Raw genomic sequence first — 23331 nt, forward strand, 5'->3', positions numbered from 1 at the left:
GTACCTCATTAAAGGAGTCAGGTTATTTGCTTGAGGTTCATTTTAACTACCTGAGTGACCCTTAGGTAAGTCACTTAATCTTTCTGGGCTCAGTTTCCTCATCTATAAAGTAAGGAGGTTGGAAACAGACAGAAGGAAAGCAATAAAACTTCCCTGAACTGAGAAAAGACTTAAGTTTTTAAGTCTAAAAGGTTTATCAAGTGACAAGCAGAGTTTTGTTTTTTTTTAAATCAAATCTAAGCCTATCATGATGAAACACTAAGCATGAAGAAAAAATTTACAAACTTTCAAAGAGAAATGGTTATTACTTACAGAGGAAAGAGAAACCTATTGGCAGTGGACTTTTCATCTGTATTACTAGAAACTGGACAGTACAAGGCTGCATACTTTGTAGAGACTAGGACTACTATTCAAGAATCCTTGGGAATTCCCTGGCGGTGCAGTGGTTAGGACTCTGTGCTTTCACTGCCGAGGGCCCAGCTTCCAGCCCTGGTTGGGGAACTAAGATTCCACAAGCCGTGTGGTGCAGTCAAAAAGGAAAAAAAAGAAAAAATCCTAAACCCAGCCAAGATATCATTCATACATGAAGATACACACACACACACACACACACACACACACACACACAAATAAATAAGTAAATAAATAAATGGACCATCCATGCTCCTTTGTCTAAGAAAATCACTCAAAGTATCCTAGTCAAATTAATATTTAAAACTGGAACAAAGCTGAGAAAGACAAAGTATACGCAAGACATGTTTCCCCTCCCCCTAAGAAAACCTTTTCATGAAATTGTACCAAGTGACTTCTGATGGCATTTCCACGTACAAACAGAAACTGTCCTATACACAACCCTCCCTGGCAGTCTGGGTTTGCGAGTTGTACATCACCTAGTGGCCTGATGAAGTAAATGCAGTTTCATCAAGTGCCCGGATAAACTTCCAGCCATTTTGTGATCTCTGACAGTGTGTACGGGGCAGCAGCCTGATGTCTTAGAGATTCTGAGTAGGGAACTACAAACCCACCAGGCTCATATAGAACTGTATAGATTCAGCTCACTAACCATCCATTCTCCAAGGATGTGGGAAGGGTCCACACTTTGTGCTAACTAATCACAAGAAGTGAAGCATAATTTGTTGCAAGGCTGCACTTACAAATTGTGAGAGACAGAGAATGCTTTTGTGCAGACCAATCCGAACTGAAAGCCAAGTTTAGATGCTATGAGAAAACTGCAAATACTCCTTATAAACAGGAAGAACGTCTCCAAACATTCACAAGATTGGATGTGGAAGATGGATTACATTTACCCTGTATGGTTCCAGGAGACAGGCCTATAACTGATGAGAAGATACCTCAATTAGATTTCAAGTCAAAACAAGAAATAATTTTCTATTAGTGAGAGCTACTCAACAGTATAATGGGAGAAACCATAAACAAAATGAAAAGACAATCTACAGAATGGGAGAAAATATTTGCAAACAATACAATCAACAAGGGCTTAATTGCCAAAATACACAAACAGCTCATACAATTCGATAACAGAAAAACAAACAACCCAATCAAAAAATGGGCAGAAGACCTAAACAGACATTTCTCCAAAGATGACATACAGATGGCCAACAGGCACATGAAAAGATGCTCAACGTCGCTAATTATTTAGAGAAACACAAATCAAAGCTGCGATGAAGTATCACCTCACACCAGCCAGAATGGCCATCACTAATAAGGTCTACAAATAACAAATGCTGGAGAGGGTATGAAGAAAAAGGGAACCCTCCTACATTGTTGGTGGGGATGTAAATTGGTGCAGCCACTATGGAAGTCAGTATGGAGGTTCCTTAAAAAACTAAAAATAGAGTTGCCATATGATTCAGCAATCTCACTCCTGGGTATATATCCGGAGAAAACTCTAATTTGAAAAGATACAGGCAGCCAAGCTCCAGCTGAAGGAGAAGTGGGGTAAGTAAGGAGGTCTCTACAACATGGCTTGTACAAAGCGGGCTGCCTACAAATCGACCCGTGGTAAAGCACCAAGGAAGAAACTGGCTACAAAAGCCGCTTGCAAGAGTGTGCCCTCTACTGGAAGGCTGAAGAAACCTCAGCGTTACAGGCCTGGTACCGTGGCACTCAGTGAAATCAGACGTTGTCAGAAGTCTACTGAACTTCTGATTCACAAACTTCCCTTCCAGCATCTGGCACGGAAATTGCTCAAGACTTCAAAACAGATCTGCGCTTCCAGAGTGCAGCTACTGGTGCTTTGCAGGAGGACAGTGAGATCTATCTGGCTGGGCTTTTTGAAGACACCAACCTGTGTGCTATCCATGCCAAACGTGTAACAATTATGCCAAGCGACATCCAGCTAGCACGCTGCATACGTGGAAAACACCCTTAAGAATTCACTCTGATGGGAAATACTTCATTCTTTAAAAAAAGAATTTCTCTTCTTCCTGTTATTGGTAGTTCTGAACATTAGATTTTTTTTCCCCATGGGGTCAAAAGGTACCTAAGTATATGATTGCAAGTGGAAAAATAGGGGGCAGAAATCAGGTATTGGCAATTTTTCCATTTTCATTTGTGTGTGAATTTTTAATATAAATGCGGGGACATAAAGCATTAATGCAAGTCAAAATGTTTCAGTAAACAAGTTTCAGCAGTTCAATTTTATAACAATTATATATAAACCTGTTAAATTTTTCTGGACAATGAAAAAAAAATACAGGCACCCCAAAGTTCATAGCAGCATTATTTACAGTAGCGAAGACATGGGAGCAACCTAAATGTCCATCCACAGATGAATAGATAAAGAAGATGTGGTACATATACACACAATGGAATATTACTCAGCTGTAAAAAAAAAAAAGAAAAGAAATAATGCCATTTTTGGCAACATGGACGGACCCAGAGATTATCATACTAAGTGAAGTCAAAAAGAGAAAGACAAATACCACATGATATCACTTACACATGGAAACTAAAATATGATACCAATGAACTTATTTACAAAACAGAAAAAGACTCACAGATATAGAAAACAAATTCATGGTTACCAAAAGGGAAAGGTGGTGGAGGGGGATAAATAAGGAGTTTGGGATTAGCAGATACAAACTACTATATATAAAACAGATACACAGGGTACTTCCCTGGTGGTCCAGTGGTTGAGAATCTGCCTTCCAATGCAGGGGACACGGGTTCGATCCCTGGTTGGGGAACTAATAATATTCCAGAGGCCGCGGGTTAACTAAGCCCGTGTGGTGCAACTACTGAGCCCGCGCACTCTGGAGCCCATGCGCCACAACTAGAGAGAAGCTCGCATGCCACAATGAAAAGCCCACTCACCGCAACGAAAGCTCCTGCCACAACTTAAACCTGACGCAGCCAAATTTAAAAACAAACAAACAAACAGATAAACAACACGGTCCTACTGTATAGCACACGGAACTATACTCAGTATCCTGTAATAAACCATAATGGAAAAGAAAAAGAAAAACAACTATAATGGGATTCCTCAAGAAGTGATGAGCTTCCCAGCAATGGAAGTATTCAAAAATAATTTAAATCAGCTGTCCCCAACCTTTTTGGCACCAGGGACCAGTTTCACGGAAGACAATTTTTCCACGAAAGGAAGGTGGCAGGGGGATAGTTCAGGCGGTAATGCGAGTGATGGTGAGCAGCAGATGAAGGTTCACTCGCTTGCTTGCCCGCTGCTCACCTCCTGCTGTGCAGCCCGGTTCCTAACAGGTCGCGGACTGGTACCAGTCCGCAGCCTGGGGGTTGGGGACCCCTGATTTAAATGATCATCTGTCAGGGGACTATATAAAGCAATTCTGTAACTGAACGGAAGTCTGGAGACAAGGAGATTGATTGTATTACCTCAAAGGCCCTTTCCAATTCCAAGTGTCTGTCATTCTATTAAATAAAATGCAAACAAATAAACAAAACAAAAACCACTAATAAATAACTAAAGAGTTTTCCCTCTGCATTTTTTTTCAAGCTACGACCAAGAAGCCAGTACAGCTTAGTGGGTTTGATACCACTTTCCACTTAAGTAAATGTGGACAAATTACTTAACTCTATTTGCCTCACTCTTATTGTCTGTAAATTTAGAACAATAATAGTACCCATCTCATAAGATTACTATGAAGATTAAATAATATGATACTTTATAAAGTACTTAAAACAGTGCCTAACAAAGAAAGTGTATACAACTAGCAGGTAGCTGTGGTGAATGGGAGTGGGGGTGGAAAGTGAAACCTAAATGTGCTGCTTGTTTTAGTTATCTGTTCCCAACCTTCAACCAAAGCATTCCTGGCTGCTGCTGGCCAGAGGCTAGGTTCCCTTGGCAACCAGCCTCAAAAAAGAGCCCAGATCTACCTTCTTCAGGAAGGCAGCTCATTCTCTGCCCTGAAATCTATCATCTTCCTTTGCACAAAGCAGGCTCCCTAAAACCTCACAAATACCAATGCTCCAGATCAAGGAGCTGAGCAGGTATTATCCTCGTCACTTCATATGATCAATTACAGAATATCAGAGTTAGAAGGACCATCTCAGAGACCATGTAGAGCGACCCCTTTGTTTAATAAACAAGGACAACAGGCTGAGAAAAGTGAAGTCCTAGATGTGGCAAGTTGGTGGCAGGGTCAAGACAAGATCGCAGGCCTCCTCATTCCTAGCCCAGTAAAGTTTTCCAATTTTTCAGTAGGACTGGCCCTCCTAAGTCCCATGCTACTGACCCCCACTACGTACTTTACACAGGTGAAAGAGAAATAGAAGCAGTAGAGTGCAGAGGTTAAGAGCATGGACTCTGGAGCCAGACTGCTTATTCAAATCCCAGCTCTACCACTTACAGTGACTTTAAGCAAGTTTCCTAACCTCTCTGTTTCTATAAAATAGGGATAAGAGTTACTACCTTATAGTTATTTTAAGGATATGATGAGATAATCCATGTAAAATGCATGGCACACAGAAAGTGCTCAATGTGTATACTGCTTCCTGTTTCTCATCATTACTAGTTGCATTAAGAAGAAACAATCATAATAACAAATGAGACCAGACAAGCCCCTACTTCTGGTCCAAAGAGCACTGGGAAGAACAAGCATATTTGTTTAGCTCCATTTCCTGGTCCTGGCCAGGAACACCCAATCCCTAGCAGGGGAAGACTACAACTAACCCATCACTCATTCATTTCTTTGGATCCAGGAAAGAGTCAACTCAGAGAATAACCAAGTACATGCTATAGTGATAAGATATTTAAGATCACAAATAAAGATTAGGGAGGTCCAAACCCAAAATGCAATTCTTGTGGGTCCAGTCTCCTCCTCTTAACCCACGACGGGTGGTATAGTGTAAAGGTTAAGAACAAGAGCTCTGGAGTTTGACGGCCTGAAATGCAAATTCCTGTTCCATCATTTATTTGCTGTATCACTTAAGCAAATTACCTTACCTCTCTCTAAGCCTTTATTTCTCCATCTGTTAAATGAGAATAACAGGTATTTTGATTATGATAACAGCTGACATCTGGTGAGCACTTTCTATGTGCCAAGCGCAACATTAAGCACTTTACATGGCTTACATTACTTAATCATCACAAACACCTTATGAGGCTGGTACCTTAGTACCCCCATTTTAACAGATGAGGAAAATGAGGCACAGTCTTCTTATTCAAGGCCACATGGCTAGTTACTGGCAAAGTTGAGATGTCAATACAGGAGGTCTGACCTCAGAGTCTATGCTCCCTCCTCCTACGCTGCTCTACTTCATAGTACCAGCTTCATATGGTTATGTTGTTAAAATAAGCCAATCCATATAAGGTGCTTAGCGCAGGGCCTTCCTTGTTCATCAAGGTTCCCCATTACCATTATTACTATTGTTGTCATTATCATCATCATCAATCCCTTTGAGACTCTCAAATACTACTACCTCCTGAGTTCTAATTTCACCTAAAGGGAAATGGTTGCTTTCCTACCTAGATACCAACCAGGTCACTGGGCAGCCTGCAGTGAGGTTCTAGTATTTCATTTCCCTCGTGAAATACAGCAGTAAGTATCTGGGTGCAGAGGCAAGGAAATATTTTCTATAAACCTGCTACTCTATAAAAAAATATATATTAAAGTCTGTTTTTAAAAAATAAAATCTTCACTACTCTCATTAGAAAAGAAACACACGCTTATTATATTTTTCAAAATAAAGCACAGATCGGACTTCCCTGGTGGTCCCGTGATTAAGAATCTGCCTTCCAAAAAAAAAAAAAAAAGAATCTGCCTTCCAATGCAGGAGACACGGGTTAGATCCCTGGTTGGGGAACTAAGATCCCACATGCCACAGGGCAACTAAGCCCACATGCTGCAACTACTGAGCCCACGTGCTCTGGAGCCCATGTGCCACAACTAGGGAAAAGCCTGTGCGCCACAATGAGGAGTCCACTCGCCACAAAGAAAGATCCCACATGCTGCCACTAAGACCCAACACAGCCAAAAAATAAATAAATTTTTAAAAAAAGAATAAATTTATTCATTCAACTCCTATGTGCTAGGTATTGTTCTAGGAGGTGGGGATATAGCAATGAGCAAAACAAAGTGGATGAAATTTACATTCTAGTCATGGGTGACAAATAATAAACTATAGTAGAGAGTTCCTAGAACAGTGCCTGGCACACAGTAGGCAGCACTCAAAATATCTAAATAATGAATGAATGAATGAATGAATGAATAGTATGTCAAATAGTAATAAGTTCTGTGGAGAAAAATAAAGCAGGGAAGGGAAACAAGGAAGGCAGAGAGCAGGAGATGGCTTTTACTTTAAATAGTATGGTCAAGGAATGCTTAGATTAGGTGACAGTTGGGCAGAAACCTGAAGGAGGTAACAGAGGAGGCCACATTGACATCTGGAATAAGTGTTCCAGAAAAAACAACTACAAAGGTCCCAAGGCTTGGCATGTTGGAGCAATTGCAAGGAGACCAGTGTGGCCAGAGCACAAAGGGAAAGTGATAGATGATGAGGTCAGAGCAGCTGGGAGAGGGTGATGTTGAAGATCCCATGCAGCCTTGTAGATCACTTGAAGGACTTTAGTTTTTAATCTGGGTGGGACCCCGTGGATAGTTTTCAGCAGAGTGGTATGATGTGATATACACGTAACAAGATTATACTGGTCACTGTTAAGATTAGACGGGGGCCCCTGAGAAAACCATAATTCAAAAAGAGTCATGTACCACAATGTTCACTGCAGCTCTATTTACAATAGCCAGGACATGGAAGCAACTTAAGTGTCCAACGACAGATGAATGGATAAAGAAGATGTGGCACATATATACAATGGAATATTACTCAGCCAAAAAGGAAACGAAATTGAGTTATTTGAGGTGAGGTGGATGGACCTAGAGTCTGTCATGCAGAGTGAAGTAAGTCAGAAAGAGAAAAACAAATACCATATGCTAAAATATATATATGGAATCTTAAAAAAAAAAAAAAAAAAGGGCTTCCCTGGTGGCGCAGTGGTTGAGTGTCTGCTTGCCGATGCAGGGGACGTGGGTTCGTGCCCCAGTCTGGGAAGATACCACATGCCGCGGAGTGGCTGGGCCTGTGGGCCATGTCCGCCGAGCCTGCGTGTCCGGAGCCTGTGCTCCGCAAAGGGAGAGGCCACAACAGTGAGAGGCCCGCATACTGCAAAATTAAATAAATAAATAAATAAAAAGGTCATGAAGAACCTAGAGACAGGATGGGAATAAAGACACAGACCTACTAGAGAAGGGACTTGAGGACACGGGGAGGGGGAAGGGTAAGCTGGGACAAAGTGAGAGAGAGTGACACGGACATATATACACTACCAAATGTAATACCAATAGCTAGTGGGAAGAAGCCGCAGAGCACAGGGAGATCAGCTCGGTGCTTTGTGACCACCTAGAGGGGTGGGGTAGGGAGGGTGGGAGGGAGGGAGATGCAAGAGGGAAGAGATATGGGGATATATGTATATGTATAGCTGATTCACTTTGTTATAAAGCAGAAATTAACACACCATTGTAAAGCAATTATAGTCCAATAAAGATGTTAAAAAAAAAAAGATTAGACTGGGGGAGACCAAGAGCAAAAGGAGGAAGAACATTTAGAAGGCTATTGCAATAGTAGCAGGGAAGGGGGTAAGAAGTGTTCAAACCCTGGGTGCATTTTAAGGTAGAGCTCACAGGACTGGCTGGTGGATTGGATGATGAGAGAAAGAGAAAAAACAGAGTCAAGAGAGAGTCCTCAATATAACTGAAACTGAGACGGGGAGAAACTGCCAGAGGTACAGGTTTGAGAGAAGTTCCAGGATTAATGTTTTGAATATTTTAAGTTCAAGAAGCTATTACAAGACTTCCCTGATGGCGCAGTGGTTAAGAATCCGCCTGCCAATGCAGGGGACACGAGTTTGAGCCCTGGTCCGGGAAGATCCCCCAGGCCGCAGAGCAACTAAGCCCATGTGCCACAACTACCAAGCCTGCGCTCTAGAGCTCACGAGCCACAACTACTGAAGCCCGTGTGCCTAGAGCCCATGCTCTTCAACAAGAGAAGCCACCGCAATGAGAAGCCCACGCACTGCAACGAAGAGGAGCCCCCGTTCACCACAACTAGAGAAAGCCCGCATGTAGCAATGAAGACCCAACACGGCCGAAAATAAATTAATTAATTTTAAAAAAAGAAGCTATTACATACACAAGTGGAGATATCCTGTAGGCAGCTGAATAGAAGAGTCCTGAGTTCACAGGAAGACATTCAAGCTGGTAATATATACCTGAGAATTCTCAGGGTATAAATGATATTTAAATTCTTAAAAGAGAGCACTTAGTAAATGAGTGTAGACAGAGAAGTGATCCAAGGACTGATTTGAGTACTCCATCATTGGAGGCTGAGGAGATAAGAAAACAGCCAAAAGGGTGGGGTGGTACATGGGAGTTTGAGAAGAAGGGGCACCTGAGGTAGAAGAAGAACCAAGGGAGTGGCATCCTGGAAGCCAAGTGAAACTAGTGTGTGAGGAGGAAGTGTCAAATACTACTGAGAGATCAAGAAGATGACTAAGAAATGACCACTGAATCTATGTACTATTTTCTAAGCATTCCTCCCTAATCCACACATAACACTTTTTCTTTTAATCTAGGTAAAATCCCAGTATTGTCCAATGAATACACATAAGGTTTCTGTTTAATGCAGCTATATCTGCATCTCAAAAAACAAAATCAATGCTCTTAATATGGACACGGCAGACTTTACACAGTGAATAATGTTGAGTAAATGCTTTATCTGGTTGAAGTCAACTGTCTCTCTGAAATAATGTCCGCGACCAAGTCTTACTTGTGTTCAGTAGGTGGGATCAGAGAAATGAGCTATTTAAATGTATTTCTTTTGTTCTGCCATAAAGTAGCAATTATTCTTCAACTCATTTTCCTCCTTCCTAACTCAAACATCCTAAGCAGCTAAACAAAGACCCTAAATTTCCACACACATCCCCTTATAAACAAAGCAGAACACAATAAAATCCAAAAGTTGGATGAGAAAGGGATATGCTGCCTATCGTAGCCGCTTTTACTGTACAAAGGGTTAGTAATTATTTGCTAATTCATAGGCTGTACTTTGTTTACATTTTGTCCTTAAAATCTCTAGATAGGAAGTGCGATTTCTAGTGTCTTCACCTTAAAAGAGAATTATTGCTACAAAATAAGTACTTTAACTTTCCATGCTCTAGCGCAGGGGTCCCCAACCCCAGGGGCCACAGACCAGTACTGGTTAGGAACCAGGCAGCACAGCAGGAGGTGAGTGGCAGGCAAGAGAGCGAAGCTTCACCTGTCTCTACAGCCGTTCCCTATCGCTCACATTACCGCCTGAGCTCTGCCTCCTGTCAGCATTATTGTGAGTTGTATAATTATTTCATTATATATTTCAATACAATAATAATAGAAATAAAGTGCATGATAAATGTAATGCTTTTGAATCATCCCGAAACCATTCCCCCCCACCCCATCCGTAGAAAAACTGTCTTCCACGAGACCGGTCCCTGGTGCCAAAAAGGTTGGGGACCAGTGCTCTAGCGAACAGAGTCATGTCTCAATAATCTACACTTCTGAAGCAGAACAATAATCACCAAAAACTGGATCATGCAAACATCCTTCATGAAACGGCTACAACTTCTGAAAGGACGGAGCTCTCTGCCTTTGGGAGGAATACCCTTCCCTGCCCTCCACCATGCAATTTGCCAACTTGGGACTCAGCCTGAATGACAACTTCTCTAGGCGGCCTTCCCAGATCCCCTCCAAGGCTGAATCAAGGGCCCTCATCTGAACCCGTAACACCACAGGTTGGTAAGCACCACAGCTTACTCATATCCCAATACTTCAACACATTATACTGTGAATCTGTTTACTTCTCTGTCTACCTCTCCAGACCATAAACATCTTGAGGGCAAGGACAATATCTCATTAATTTTTATAGCCTCAGTGTCTGAAACATATCAAACAATCAAGTGTCTGCTGAATGAAAGAATAACATGAAACTTGACCCAGAATACCTTACGTGATTTTTGTAGCATATTTTCCTTGATAAACCAGGTGAACTGAAGCTAATATTAAAATTACTGGTGTCTATATGATCCAGCAATCACACTCCTGAGCATATATCCACACACAAAACTGTAATTCGAAAAGATACATGCACCCCTATGTTCACAACAGCACTACTCACAATAGCCAAGACGTGGAAACAACGTCACTGTCCATCAACAGCTGAATGGATAAAGAGGACGTGGTACATATACACAATGGAATACTACACAGCAATAAAAAAGAATGAAATAATGCCATTTGCAGCAACATGGATGGACTCAGAGATTATCATACTAAGTGAAGTAAGCCAGAAAGAGAAAGAAAAATATCATATGATATCACTTATATGTGGAATCTAAAATATGACACAAATGAACCTATCTACAAAACAGGAACAGACTCACAGACACAGAAAACAGGCTTGTGGTTGCCAAGGGGGGGTGGGGGTGGGGGTGGGGGAGGGATGGATTGGGAGTTTGGGGTTAGCAGATGCCAACTATTACATATAGAATGGGTAAACTACAAGGTCCTACTGTATAGCACAGGGAACTATATTCAATAACCTGTGATAAACCATAACGAAAAAGAATATAAAAAAGAATGTATACATATTTATAACAGTTTCTTACTAACACAACATTGTAAATCAACTATACGTCAATAAAAATAAAACAGGGAGTGCCCTGGCAGCCTAGGGGTTAGGATTCAGTGCTTTCACTGCAGAGGCCTGGGTTTGATCCCTGGTCAGGGAACCATCCCGCAATGCCATTCAGCATGGCCAAAATACAAAAAAAAAAAAAAAGAAAGAAAGAAAGAAAGAAAAGAAAAGAAAATTACTGGCATCTATTCACATCCCCAATTGATAGCAGAAAGAGAAATTTCCCCTACCTGACACTGGAAATAGAGGATAAGAAAAGATATGTGCTGGTCAAAATCAGATCAGGAGGAGTTATCATACTAGCTGCTCTTCCTTGATTTGTCCCACACCATACGAGAGGCTAATGGACCTCTGGATTGCTCTCTTCACCTCCCTTCCACTGATTCTGTATTCTCCTCTTTGCCCTATTCTTCTTTTGTTTGTTTTGTTTTAATATCTATTTATTTATTTTTGGCTGCTTCGGGACTTAGTTGTGGCACATGGGACACTTCGTTGTGGCCCACAGGCTTCTAATTATGGCACGCAGGTTCCAGAACGTGTGGGCTCTGTAGTTGCAGCACACAGGCTCTCCAGTTATGGTACATGGGCTTAGTTGGCCTGCGGTATATAGGCTCTTAGTTCCCTGACCAGGGATCGAGCCCTCGTCCCCTGCATTGGAAGGTGGATTCTTAACCACTGGACCACCAGTGAAGTTCCCTCTGCCCTATCCTTTTCTCTCTTTGCTTTACTTACCTTTTCCCACTTCTTCTCATTCTATACTTTGCATTTGCATTCTGTTCTCATTTTCCTTTTAACTTTTCTTTGCACTCTGTTCTCCAGGCCTTATTTTAGTTAAAATGACCCTGAGGAATACATGAGCAATGCTTTGCCCAACTGGGAGAACTTAGGCCAAGGATGTTGCTGTATATCCTGGTCACTTCTGTAAAGCACACCAACATATTTCTGCTGTTTCTGAGGAAACCAAGTAGCGACCCCCTAACAGCAGCACAGGGTTATCAGCATGTGAGGTCAAATTGTTACTATCCACAGTGGGTAAGACATGTTTCTAAACTTCACTCTCTAGTATCCTGGAAATAGGGTAAAGGTCCTCTTAATTTACAATAATTTTAAATAAAAGAGAAATGGGAAGCTAAATATGAAGGGCAAAGAGGAAAAGAAACCATGTTTTGGGGAAAAATGCTGCATGTTGATGGGACAAATTTCAAAAGCTACAGAATAATTGCTGGGCCAGGTAGGGTTGGGGGAAAAAAAAAAGGTGGTTCCTGCCCCCAGGGAACCTAGTCTCATTCCTACCACTTCCCAAACCCATAAATGTAAACATTAAAGAACCAGAGAGAGGAGATTCTCTTGAACCAAAAGAGTCAGTAACCTAACATAAGTGAATTGGATGTTCAGGGACAGAAAAATAAATACTGGATAGAAAGCTCTTTGAATTTAAGATAAAGTTATTCCATGTGTTAAAGTCAGTGCCACAAACATCAGAAGCCAAGGAAAGGAACAATCCACAACTAGGAGTCAAGAGGCCTAAGCTCAGGTCCTAACAAGCTGTGTAACCTTGGGCAAGTCATTCTACTACTCTGATCCAAAGACGGTTCTTTCATAAAATGGGCATAATAATATCTCCCTGGCAAAGTTGACTGTGATAATTAAATAACACTTTGAAAAGTTTTATATAACACGCCAATGTGGTAAGAGGAAGCAAAAACCCTGTGGTTCAACTTCTAAAGTGTAAGCCTGACTCACCTTCCCAACCTTGTTAAACCCTTTAACCAACCTGGGAGAAGTGTCATGTGAGGATCCAGGAGTGGGGTGGTGACTATTTAGTCAGTTGCTCTGTATCTCAGTGGCTTCATCTGTAAAATGGGTGGTGTGGAATTCACTCACATATCTGCAAGATAAGGCAGGCCTGAGGAAGGGAGTGGAGAATTTACGATAAGTGAGTAAAACATTTACCCAATCCTCCCTCCCAGGGATAAATAACCAAGATCATCAAATATCATCACTCCCTGGACAGAATTAGAAACGGCCTTAGAGAGCATTTAATCTTGTTTTACAGATGGGAAAACTGAGGCCCAGATAAATGAACTGAATTGTAGAACTTTCAAAGCTAGTTAGTGGCAGAACTGGAGCTAGGGGCCAGAGCCACCAATTCTCAAGTCCAGTACCCTCTTTGCCAGATCTCAGGGTCACCCAAAGCACCTGAGGCCCTTACAACACATTATCAACACCAAGACACATTACAATTTCATCAACAGCCTAAATGTGGGCTACCCAAGGGAGGGGCTGTAAGACTGATGCAGGCGGTGCTGAGAGCTGGGAAAGGGAAGACTTCATTGGGAAAGTGAGAAGAGTCCTGGAGATACTCAGACACCAAGAGATTAAAGAAATATGTCTGCTGCAGAATTACAAAGGATCATGAGAGATTGCTACAAGCAACTATATGCCAATAAAATGGACAACCTGGAAGAAATGGACAAATTCTTAGAAAAGCACAACCTTCCGAGACTGAACCAGGAAGAAATAGAAAATATAAACAGACCAATCACAAGCGCTGAAATTGAAACTGTGATTAAAAATCTTCCAACAAACAAAAGCCAAGGACCAGATGGCTTCACAGGCGAATTCTATCAAACATTTAGAGAAGAGCTAACGCCTATCCTTCTCAAACTCTTCCAAAATATAGCAGAGGGTGGAACACTCCCAAACTCATTCTACAAGGCCACCATCACCCTGATACCAAAACCAGATAAAGATGCCACAAAGAAAGAAAACTAGAGGCCAATAGCACTGATGAACATAAATGCAAAAATCATCAACAAAATACTAGCAAACAGAATCCAACAGCACATTAAACGGATCATACACCATGATCAAGGGGGGTTTCCCAGGGAATCAAGGATTCTTCAATATACACAAATCAATCAATGTGATACACCATATTAACAGACTGAAGGAGAAAAACCATATGGTCATCTCAATAGATGCAGAAAAAGCTTTCAACAAAATTCAACACCCATTTCTGATAAAAACTCTCCAGAAAGTGGGCATAGAGGGAACCTACCTCAACATAATAAAGGCCATATATGACAAACCCACGGCAAACATCATTCTCAATGATGAAAAACTGAAACCATTTCCACCAAGATCAGGAACAAGAAAAGGCTGTCCACTCTCACCACTATTATTCACCATAGTTTTGGAAGTTTTAGCCACAGCAATCAGAAACAAAAAAGAAATAAAAGGAATACAAATTGGAAAAGAAGAGGTAAAACTGTCACTGTTTGCAGATGACATGATACTATACATAGAGAATCCTAAAGATGCTACCAGAAAACTACTAGAGCTAATCAATGAATGCGGTAAAGTAGCAGGATACAAAAGTAATGCACAGAAATCTCTTGCCTTCCTATACACTAATGATGAAAAATCTGAAATAGAAATTAAGGAAAAACTCCCATTTACCATTGCAACAAAAAGAATAAAATACTTAGGAATAAACCTACCTAAGGAGACAAAAGACCTGTATGCAGAAAACTGTAAGGCACTGATGAAAGAAATTAAAGATGATACAAACAGACAGAGAGATATAACATGTTCTTGGATTGGAAGAATCAAGATTGTGAAAATGACTATACTACCCAAAGCAATCTACAGATTCAATGCAATCCCTATCAAACTACCAATGGCATTTTTCACAGAACTAGAACAAAAAAATTTCACAATTTGTATGTAAACAGAAAAAGACCCCAAATAACCAAAGCAATCTTGAGAAAGAAAAACGGAGCTGGAGGAATCAGGCTCCCAGACTTCAGACTATACTACAAAGGTACAGTAATGAAGACAGAATGCTATTGGCAAAAAAAACAGAAATATAGATCAATGGAACAGGATAGAAAGCCCAGAGATAAACCCACGCACATACAGTCACCTCATCTTTGATAAAGGAGGCAAGAATGTACAATGGAGAAAAGACAGCCTCTTCAATAAGTGGTGCTGGGAAAACTGGACAGCTCCACGTAAAAGAATGAAATTAGAACACTCCCTAACACCATACAAAAATAAACTCAAAAATAAACTCAAAATGGATTAAAGACCTAAATGTAAGGCCAGACACTATAAAACTCTTAGAGGAAAACATAGGCAGAACACTCTGTGACATAAATCACAGCAAGATCCTTTTTGACCCACCTCCTAGAGAAATCGAAATAAAAACAAAAATAAACAAATGGGACCTAATGAAACTTCAAAGCTTTTGCACAGCAAAGGAAACCATAAACAACACAAAAAGACAACCCTCCGAATGGGAGAAAATATTTGCAAACGAAGAAACTGACAAAGGATTAATCTCCAAAATATACAAGCAGCTCATGCAGCTCAATATTAAAGAAGCAAGCAACCCAATCCAAAAATGGGCAGAAGACCTAAAAAGACATTTCTCCAAAGAAGATATGCAGATTGCCAACAAACACATGAAAGGATGCTCAACATCACTAATCATCAGAGAAATGCAAATCAAAGCTACAATGAGGTACCACCTCACACCAGTCAGAATGGCCATCATCAAAAAAATCTACAGAGACTTCCCTGGTGGCACAGTGGTTAAGAATCCATCTGCCAATGCAGGGGACACAGAGTTTGAGCCTTGGTCCAGGAAGATCCCACATGCCGCGGAGCAATTATGCCCGTGTGCCACAACTATTGGGCCTGCGCTCTAGAGCCTGTGATCCACAACTACTGATCCCGTGTGCCTCAACTACTGAAGCCCACAAGCCTAGAGCCCGTGCTCCGCAACAAGAGAAGCCACCACAATGAGAAGCCCGTGCATCACAACCAAGAGTAGCCCCCGCTTGCTGCAACTAGAGAAGGCCCGCGCACAGCAATGAAGACCCAACACAGCCAAAACTAAAATAAATTAATTAATTAAATTAAAAAACAATCTACAAACAATAAATGCTGGAGAGGGTGTGGAGAAAAGGGAACCCTCTTGCACTGTTGGTGGGAATGTAAATTGATACAGCCACTATGGAGAACAGTATGGAGGTTCCTCAAAGAACTAAAAATAGAACTACCATATGACCCAGCAATCCCACTACTGGGCATATACCCTGAGAAAACCATAATTCAAAAACAGTCATGTACCACAATGTTCACTGCAGCTCTATTTACAACAGCCAGGACATGGAAGCAACCTATGTGTCCACCAACAGATGAATGGATAAAGAAGATGTGGCACATATATACAATGGAATATTACTCACCCATAAAAAGAAACGAAACTAAGTTATTTGTAGTGAGGTGCATGGACCTAAAGACTGTCATACAGAGTGAAGTAAGTCAGAAAGAGAAAAACAAATACTGTATGCTAACACATATATATGGAATCTAAAAAAAAAAAGGTTCTGAAGAACTTAGGGGCAGGACAGAAATGAAGATGCAGACATAGAGAACAGACTTGAGGACATGGGGAGGGGGAAGGACAGGCTGAGATGAAGTGAGAGAGTGGCATGGACATATATACACTACCAAATGTAAAATAGATAGCTAGTGGGAAGCAGCCGCATAGCACAGGGAGATCAGCTCGGTGCTTTGTGACCACCTAGAGTTGGTGGGATAGGGAGGGTGGGAGGGAGACGCAAGAGGGAGGAGATATGGGGATATATGTATATGTATGGCTGATACACTTTGTTATAAAGCAGAAACTAACACACCATTGCAAAGCAATTATACTCCAATAAAGATGTTAAAAAAAAAAAAAGAAATATGCCTGCCAAAAAAGGCTTAAAATTGCAGTCTTGGGAAGACAGACCCAGTGGGTAAAATTTTCTTTAGGGAAAAGAAACAGGTGGCAGATTTAGAGGACCAGAATGCTTTGAATCAGGATAATTCTTGATTATATGCAATTTAGTCCTTTTGTTGTCTCCTAAGTTTTTAACATTTACTAAGATCAACTGTCTCTCTACAAGATAAGGCCCTCTAAAGAGACCACAGACGGTCTACCTTAGTGGTTAAGTATATAGGCTCTGGGCTCAAATTGCCTCGATCCAAATCTTCGTTTTACCACTTAACAGCTGTGTGACCTTAGATAAATCCTTCTTTGTACCTCTGTTTAAATGGAAATAACATCACCCCCATCTCAGGAGGATTTGTGAGGTTTTAATGTGTAGATTAATCATACTGGTCACAACCTGATAATGGGTTTTTCATCCTTTAGTGTGATGTGTGCCTCTTTTTTTTTTAATGTAAAGAAGACAACAATTTACCAGAGTACATTGCATGTAGTATGAATAAGTACTGTTTTGCAAAAATTTTGTTTCCTTTATCTATATGTGTGCATATATGTTTCAATTACATAAAATATACTTCTCATGGTGGTTTGCTTTTAAAAATGTGAGAACCACTGAATTAACACACAAAATAAAGGTTCAAACAGTGCCTGGCACACAGTAAGCACTTAGTGCTATGACTGTCATTGTTGCTGTTATGTACCTACCTGTTAAAGTTGTTTGTAGGATTACCTAAGGTAATATGAAAGCACTCTGGAAAGTCTAATATACAATATTAGTGTAAGTTAAAGGAAGCAAAAAGCCCTTCTCTCCACCTCTTAATACCCATACAAGCATAGCCCTATTTCGGCACATATTTGTTGCTTGGTCCACAAGTTATTTGTTACATTGAACTGAAAAGTCCACAGACCATGACTTATCTACCACTCTGTCATGCTCTGTCAATATCTGCAGAGAAATAGAGGCATGGTGCCAGAGTAAATTTATTTATTTTTACCTGGGTGGAGGTTGGGATGGGGAAGGCAAAAGTCATGCCCATGGGTAGCTGAAGGACGCAAGTGAGTCAGAGAAATTGCCTACTCCCACAGAGCCAGGTAGACTCAAATGCGCCACAGACCAGGCTGGACTGACAGATACTTGTGCCTTTATGCAGGGCTGAATCACTTCTCTCTATCCTCACCCAGGCAACTCATAAAAAAAAAAAATAGCCTCTGAGCTCCTCACAGGCATAGCTCACACCAGGAAAAACTGGGAATCCCCAAAAAGATACAAATAGGGGGTGACCATGCAACAAAGTTACCTGAGGGGTTTCTTGAAATAACAAGCCCACTTAAACGTCCAAATAGCATTTAAATTCAAAACCCTGACTTAGAGAAAAATTCGGAAATGTGCTCACCAATAACTGTATCAGGTCTGGATTCCATCCTCAACACTGTGTGACCTTGAATTAGTCACTGCACCTCTCTGGCCTAAGTGATTTCATCTGCTAAAAAAAAAGAGAGATAAGACGTACCTCACAGGGTCATTGTAAAAATTAAAGACATTATGCAGTAAAATGGCTAGCACAGGATCTGGCACTGGTAAATGCACAGTAAATGTCTGTCCCTTCTAGCCTCCAAGTCAACAACTACGGCAAACTGAGGTTCACTGGCCAGCTCATAGGTATCCCAGTCGCTTCATGGAAATTGCCTTCTTTTAAAAGAAGCTTTATAATACCATTTCTTTACCTCTTTAGCACAATAGCCTATTCTAGAAGTCTAGGAAAGAAATAATTTCCCATCTCATTCTTTACAAGTAGTGATTCCTAAATGTTTGGTACTGAGGGCCCAAATTATGCATTGGTACTGCCCCCCCCCATCCATTATTAAACGAAATGAGCGAAAGACTCGGTATGATGACTACATTTTACAGTTATTTGCGTTCCCGTTTCAAATTAATGAGAGAAATGTATTAAAATTCCCCCGCTGAGGCTGGGACCAGCCCGCGGGGTTTCAACCCAATCTGGTCAGCGCACTCGCTGCGCGGGGAAGGCCCCGGCTCACGGGCGGGAGGGGGGAAACGGGGGGCGGCCGCGTTCTAGAGCTTTCAGCCCGACTCGTTGGCGACGAATATAGGCCACGTGTCGCCATTTTGTGTTCAGGAAACATGGCGGCCACCCCCACGGGAAAGAAGGGGGGGGGGAAGGACCGCCACGTTAGCCGCTTTCCCTGAAGGATCCTGAAGCACCCCGCGCACTCGGCCTTTTCTGTCTGGCTCAGCCGAAGAAAAGGGGAAGGGGCAGAAATCACAACTGGCGCCCCAAGGGGCCCAGAGACCTTTCTTTACCGGGAGGAACGCGCGGCTCCACACACGGCAAGAAAGGCCCTCCAAGATGGCGGGCCCTGTTGGGGGCCGCCCCCGGAGAGCGTGGGCGCCGTGGCTGCACCGAGCGGGGAAAGGGCCGAAAAGCAGCAGCGGGAGAGTAACTCGCGCAGGGAAAACCGCAGGAGCTCCCCAGGGCAGGGGTAAATGCGGTCCTCCAAGATGCACGCCATTGTGTTAAATGTCTGACGAGGCGGCAGCGACTAAAACGACACCGCGCAGGAGGTGGGGGTTCTGCAGGTTTAACGAAAGAGAGTTGCAAAATGCAGACAAAGCATTATGTAAATGGACGCCATTCTCTTTATGGCCATGTTTCTAGCACTTCCCAGAAACCATGAGCAGAGCCGTGACTTTGACAGCGGCGCGTGGTGGGTTTTCGTCTTTCTCCCAACCGACCACCGCCACGGGGCCGAGGCGGGGGTGGGGGCTGGCGTGGGGCGCCCCGACGCCGAACATGAAGGGGCCCCACGTGCCCGCCCGGGCGGGCGCCCGCCCCGCAAGCCTCGCCTCGCCGCCCCTCCCCCCCGGAAGACCGCGGCTGCCCCTCCCGTCCTCCCCACACCCTCACGCACGCGCTCTGGCCGCCTCGAGCGCATGTTTTAAATCCGCGGCGTCCTAGCATCCGCCTGCAGTTATCGCCGGGGCTGCCCGTGTCACTCCGCGCTTAAACCGCTTTTGTAGGGCGGGAAAATAATGTGTCGCCTCCGCGCAGAACACTACCGTTTCCAAACATCTGCCGGCGCCTCTGGGGTTAATAAAATACATGTTCGTTTTAAAACTTTGCCGGAATCACAGCTTCTGCCTACCGGGGCTTTCTTTTCAATGCTAGGCTGTTAAAAGTGTATTTTAAAAACTACTCTATGGGGGTTGGCGCAATCTTGTGACCTAAAAAGGACGGGTCCTCATTTTTTTTCAAGGGGTCCTGCGCAGCAAGCACTTCCGGGGTCAGAGGGTACGCGGGGTTGAAAGCGGGCTTCCCGCCCCGCCCAGACCGCCGAGGCTGCCGCCGGAGTCGCCACCGCCGCGCCCTCGCCCACCCGCCCGCCCGCCGCTCCCGGCCCCGCTCGCCCCCTCCGCCGCCGCCGCCCGCCCCTGCGACGACGCCGCGGCCTCCCGCCCTCGCCCGCTCGCTCCCGCGGCCCTCGCTCGCCTCGCGCCGGCAGTTTTGGGCCTACACCTCCCCTCCCCCAGCCAGCCACCAAAGACTTGACCACGTAACGAGCCCAACTCCCCCGAACGCCGCCCGCCGCTCGCCATGGATGCCGGTGTGACTGAAAGTGGACTAAATGTGACTCTCACCATTCGGCTGCTTATGCACGGAAAGGAAGTAGGAAGCATCATTGGGAAGAAAGGGGAGTCGGTTAAGAGGATCCGCGAGGAGAGTGGCGCGCGGATCAACATCTCGGAGGGGAATTGCCCGGAGAGAATCATCACTCTGACCGGCCCCACCAATGCCATCTTTAAGGCCTTCGCTATGATCATCGACAAGCTGGAAGAAGATATCAACAGCTCCATGACCAACAGCACGGCGGCCAGCAGGCCCCCGGTCACCCTGAGGCTGGTGGTGCCGGCCACCCAGTGCGGCTCCCTGATTGGGAAAGGCGGGTGTAAGATCAAAGAGATCCGCGAGAGTACCGGGGCCCAGGTCCAGGTGGCGGGGGATATGCTGCCCAACTCCACCGAGCGGGCCATCACCATTGCTGGCGTGCCGCAGTCTGTCACCGAGTGTGTCAAGCAGATCTGCCTGGTCATGCTGGAGACGCTCTCCCAGTCTCCGCAAGGGAGAGTCATGACCATTCCGTACCAGCCCATGCCGGCCAGCTCTCCAGTGATCTGCGCGGGCGGTCAAGATCGGTGCAGCGACGCTGCTGGCTACCCTCACGCCACCCATGACCTGGAGGGACCACCTCTAGATGCCTACTCGATTCAAGGACAACACACCATTTCTCCGCTCGATCTGGCCAAGCTGAACCAGGTGGCAAGACAACAGTCTCACTTTGCCATGATGCACGGCGGGACCGGATTCGCCGGAATTGACTCCAGCTCTCCAGAGGTGAAAGGCTATTGGGCAAGTTTGGATGCATCTACTCAAACTACCCATGAACTCACCATTCCAAATAACTTAATTGGCTGCATAATCGGGCGCCAAGGCGCCAACATTAATGAGATCCGCCAGATGTCCGGGGCCCAGATCAAAATTGCTAACCCAGTGGAAGGCTCTTCTGGTAGGCAGGTTACTATCACTGGTTCTGCTGCCAGTATTAGTCTGGCCCAATATCTAATCAATGCCAGGCTTTCCTCTGAGAAGGGCATGGGGTGCAGCTAGAACAGTGTAGGTTCCCTCATAACCCCTTTCTGCTGTTTTCCCATGATCCAACTGTGTAATTTCTGGTCAGTGATTCCAGGTTTTAAATAATTTGTAAGTGTTCGGTTTCTACACAACTTTATCATCCGCTAAGAATTTAAAAATCACATTCTCTGTTCAGCTGTTAATGCTGGGATCCATATTTAGTTTTATAAGCTTTTCCCTGTTTTTAGTTTTGGGTTTTTGGGTCATGAATTTTATTTCTGTTTGTCGATAAGAAATGTAAGAGTGGAATGTTAATAAATTTCAGTTTAGTTCTGTAATGTCAAGAATTTAAAAATTAAAAAGTGGATTGGTTAAAAAATGCTTCATATTTGAAAAAGCTGGGAACTACTATCTTAAACTCTTTGTTGGTGCATTTCTTTTCTTCCCTTCTAGTGTTAGGCTTTTGTAGGGAGAAGGGTGGGCCCGTCCGTGGTATTTTCTCCAGCCCTTTTCACCTTACGGGTAAGATTCCATTCCCTTTCCATCCCAACAAAGGAACACGGCAGGCTGGGCCTGCTTTGGGACGTCTGCGGAGACAGTGGAGGTCTCTTGGAGAGTGACATCCCTCCAGCCAGGTTCCAGAGAGAGGCCTCTGCCCATTTCTCTGGTAGAAAACATAAGGGGTTTCTCAGATGGGAAAAGTATGCCCACTCGGTAGGACCTCTGATGAATGGCAGTGTGTCCTCTAGTCCCACCAGCCCCGCCCTCAATCTCACGTGCAAAACTCTTAGCCAGGAACAAAAAACGTTCTGAGGTGGGAGGAGCCTGGGGGACCCAGAGAAGAGGTGGGGGAGGGAAGGGCTGGGCTGGGGGAGGGAAGGGCTGGGCTGGGGGGGGGAAGGGAGGGGCTGAGGTGGGGGAAGGGAGGGGCTGAGGTGGGGGAAGGGGAAGGGAAAGAGGCTGGGTGGGTCTAAGGGCTTGGGAGAGGGTAGCTGCTACACGGTGGTGGTAGGGATAGGGGGCTTGGTTGGGCAGCAAGACTGAATGGGGGATGGTAGCAGCGGGGCGCATGTGTTGCGCGTGCACCTGTGGCAAGCGGCCTGTCAAGAGGATGTTATTACACCTGCCAAGTGGCTACCCAGAAACAAAGGAGGCCAGCTTCTAATTCTCCTGCTGTGTGCAATGTTTAGAGAAATCATTGTACCAGGAAATAATTCTGCCTAAATGGGGCAGTCCACACAGGCAGGAATGTTAGGCTGATCATTGACAACCGCCTAGGAATGACCTCAGTGTTTAAAAATGCAGATTCCTGGGTCCCACCCCAAATCTAATCAGAAGACTGCATTTTCAGCAAAACTCCAAAAGGTCCTTAGATGTGAGTGCCACTGATTCTCTTCACCAGTGGAGTAGGAAGATCTTGCTGTAAAGGCCTAGCAGCCTCATGTCAGCCAGTGGGTCTAGGCTGAAACTGATGAGAGAAGAAAATTTTTCCACCATTAGGCAAAAACACTAGAAACAGCAGATTAGGACAATAGACGATTAGGTGCCAGAGTGTGTTGTTCAAACCAGGCACTGTGGGAGATCACCAACAGCAGAAATTCCTGTGGGAGGGGAGTATTAGCCACCATAAATATTTGTTGAGGTTTCTTCTCCACAGGGCATCTGCTCCTTTTTTTG

The 23331-nt window shown here is 43.8% G+C and overlaps 1 protein-coding gene, 1 long non-coding RNA gene and 1 pseudogene across 5 annotated transcripts in view; 2 read left to right on the top strand and 1 right to left on the bottom strand.

The window, feature by feature from the left end:
• The window catches only part of LOC116764353, a 35661-nt gene extending 15780 nt beyond the window's left edge, over positions 1–19881 (bottom strand). For 3 of the 4 annotated variants that reach the window (XR_004352847.1, XR_004352849.1, XR_004352846.1), the window contains exons 1-2: positions 18400–19881; positions 12995–13126 (exon numbers count right to left, since the gene is read on the bottom strand). This is a non-coding gene — a long non-coding RNA (uncharacterized LOC116764353). The remainder of the gene's footprint in view (positions 1–12994; positions 13127–18399) is intronic. The other variant, XR_004352848.1, reaches the window with a different exon arrangement.
• Positions 1983–2392, top strand: LOC116764350 (annotated as a pseudogene).
• A 477-nt stretch (positions 19882–20358) lies between the features above and the next one.
• On the top strand, positions 20359–22063 carry PCBP1 (poly(rC) binding protein 1). The gene has a single exon (XM_032652910.1). The coding sequence runs from the start codon at positions 20620–20622 to the stop codon at positions 21688–21690; it is 1071 nt and encodes a 356-aa protein (XP_032508801.1). The 5' UTR covers positions 20359–20619; the 3' UTR covers positions 21691–22063.
• The last annotated feature ends 1268 nt before the right edge of the window (positions 22064–23331 follow it).

This window comes from Phocoena sinus, chromosome 13 (assembly GCF_008692025.1).
Source record: "Phocoena sinus isolate mPhoSin1 chromosome 13, mPhoSin1.pri, whole genome shotgun sequence".
Taxonomy (NCBI): Eukaryota; Metazoa; Chordata; class Mammalia; order Artiodactyla; family Phocoenidae; genus Phocoena; species Phocoena sinus.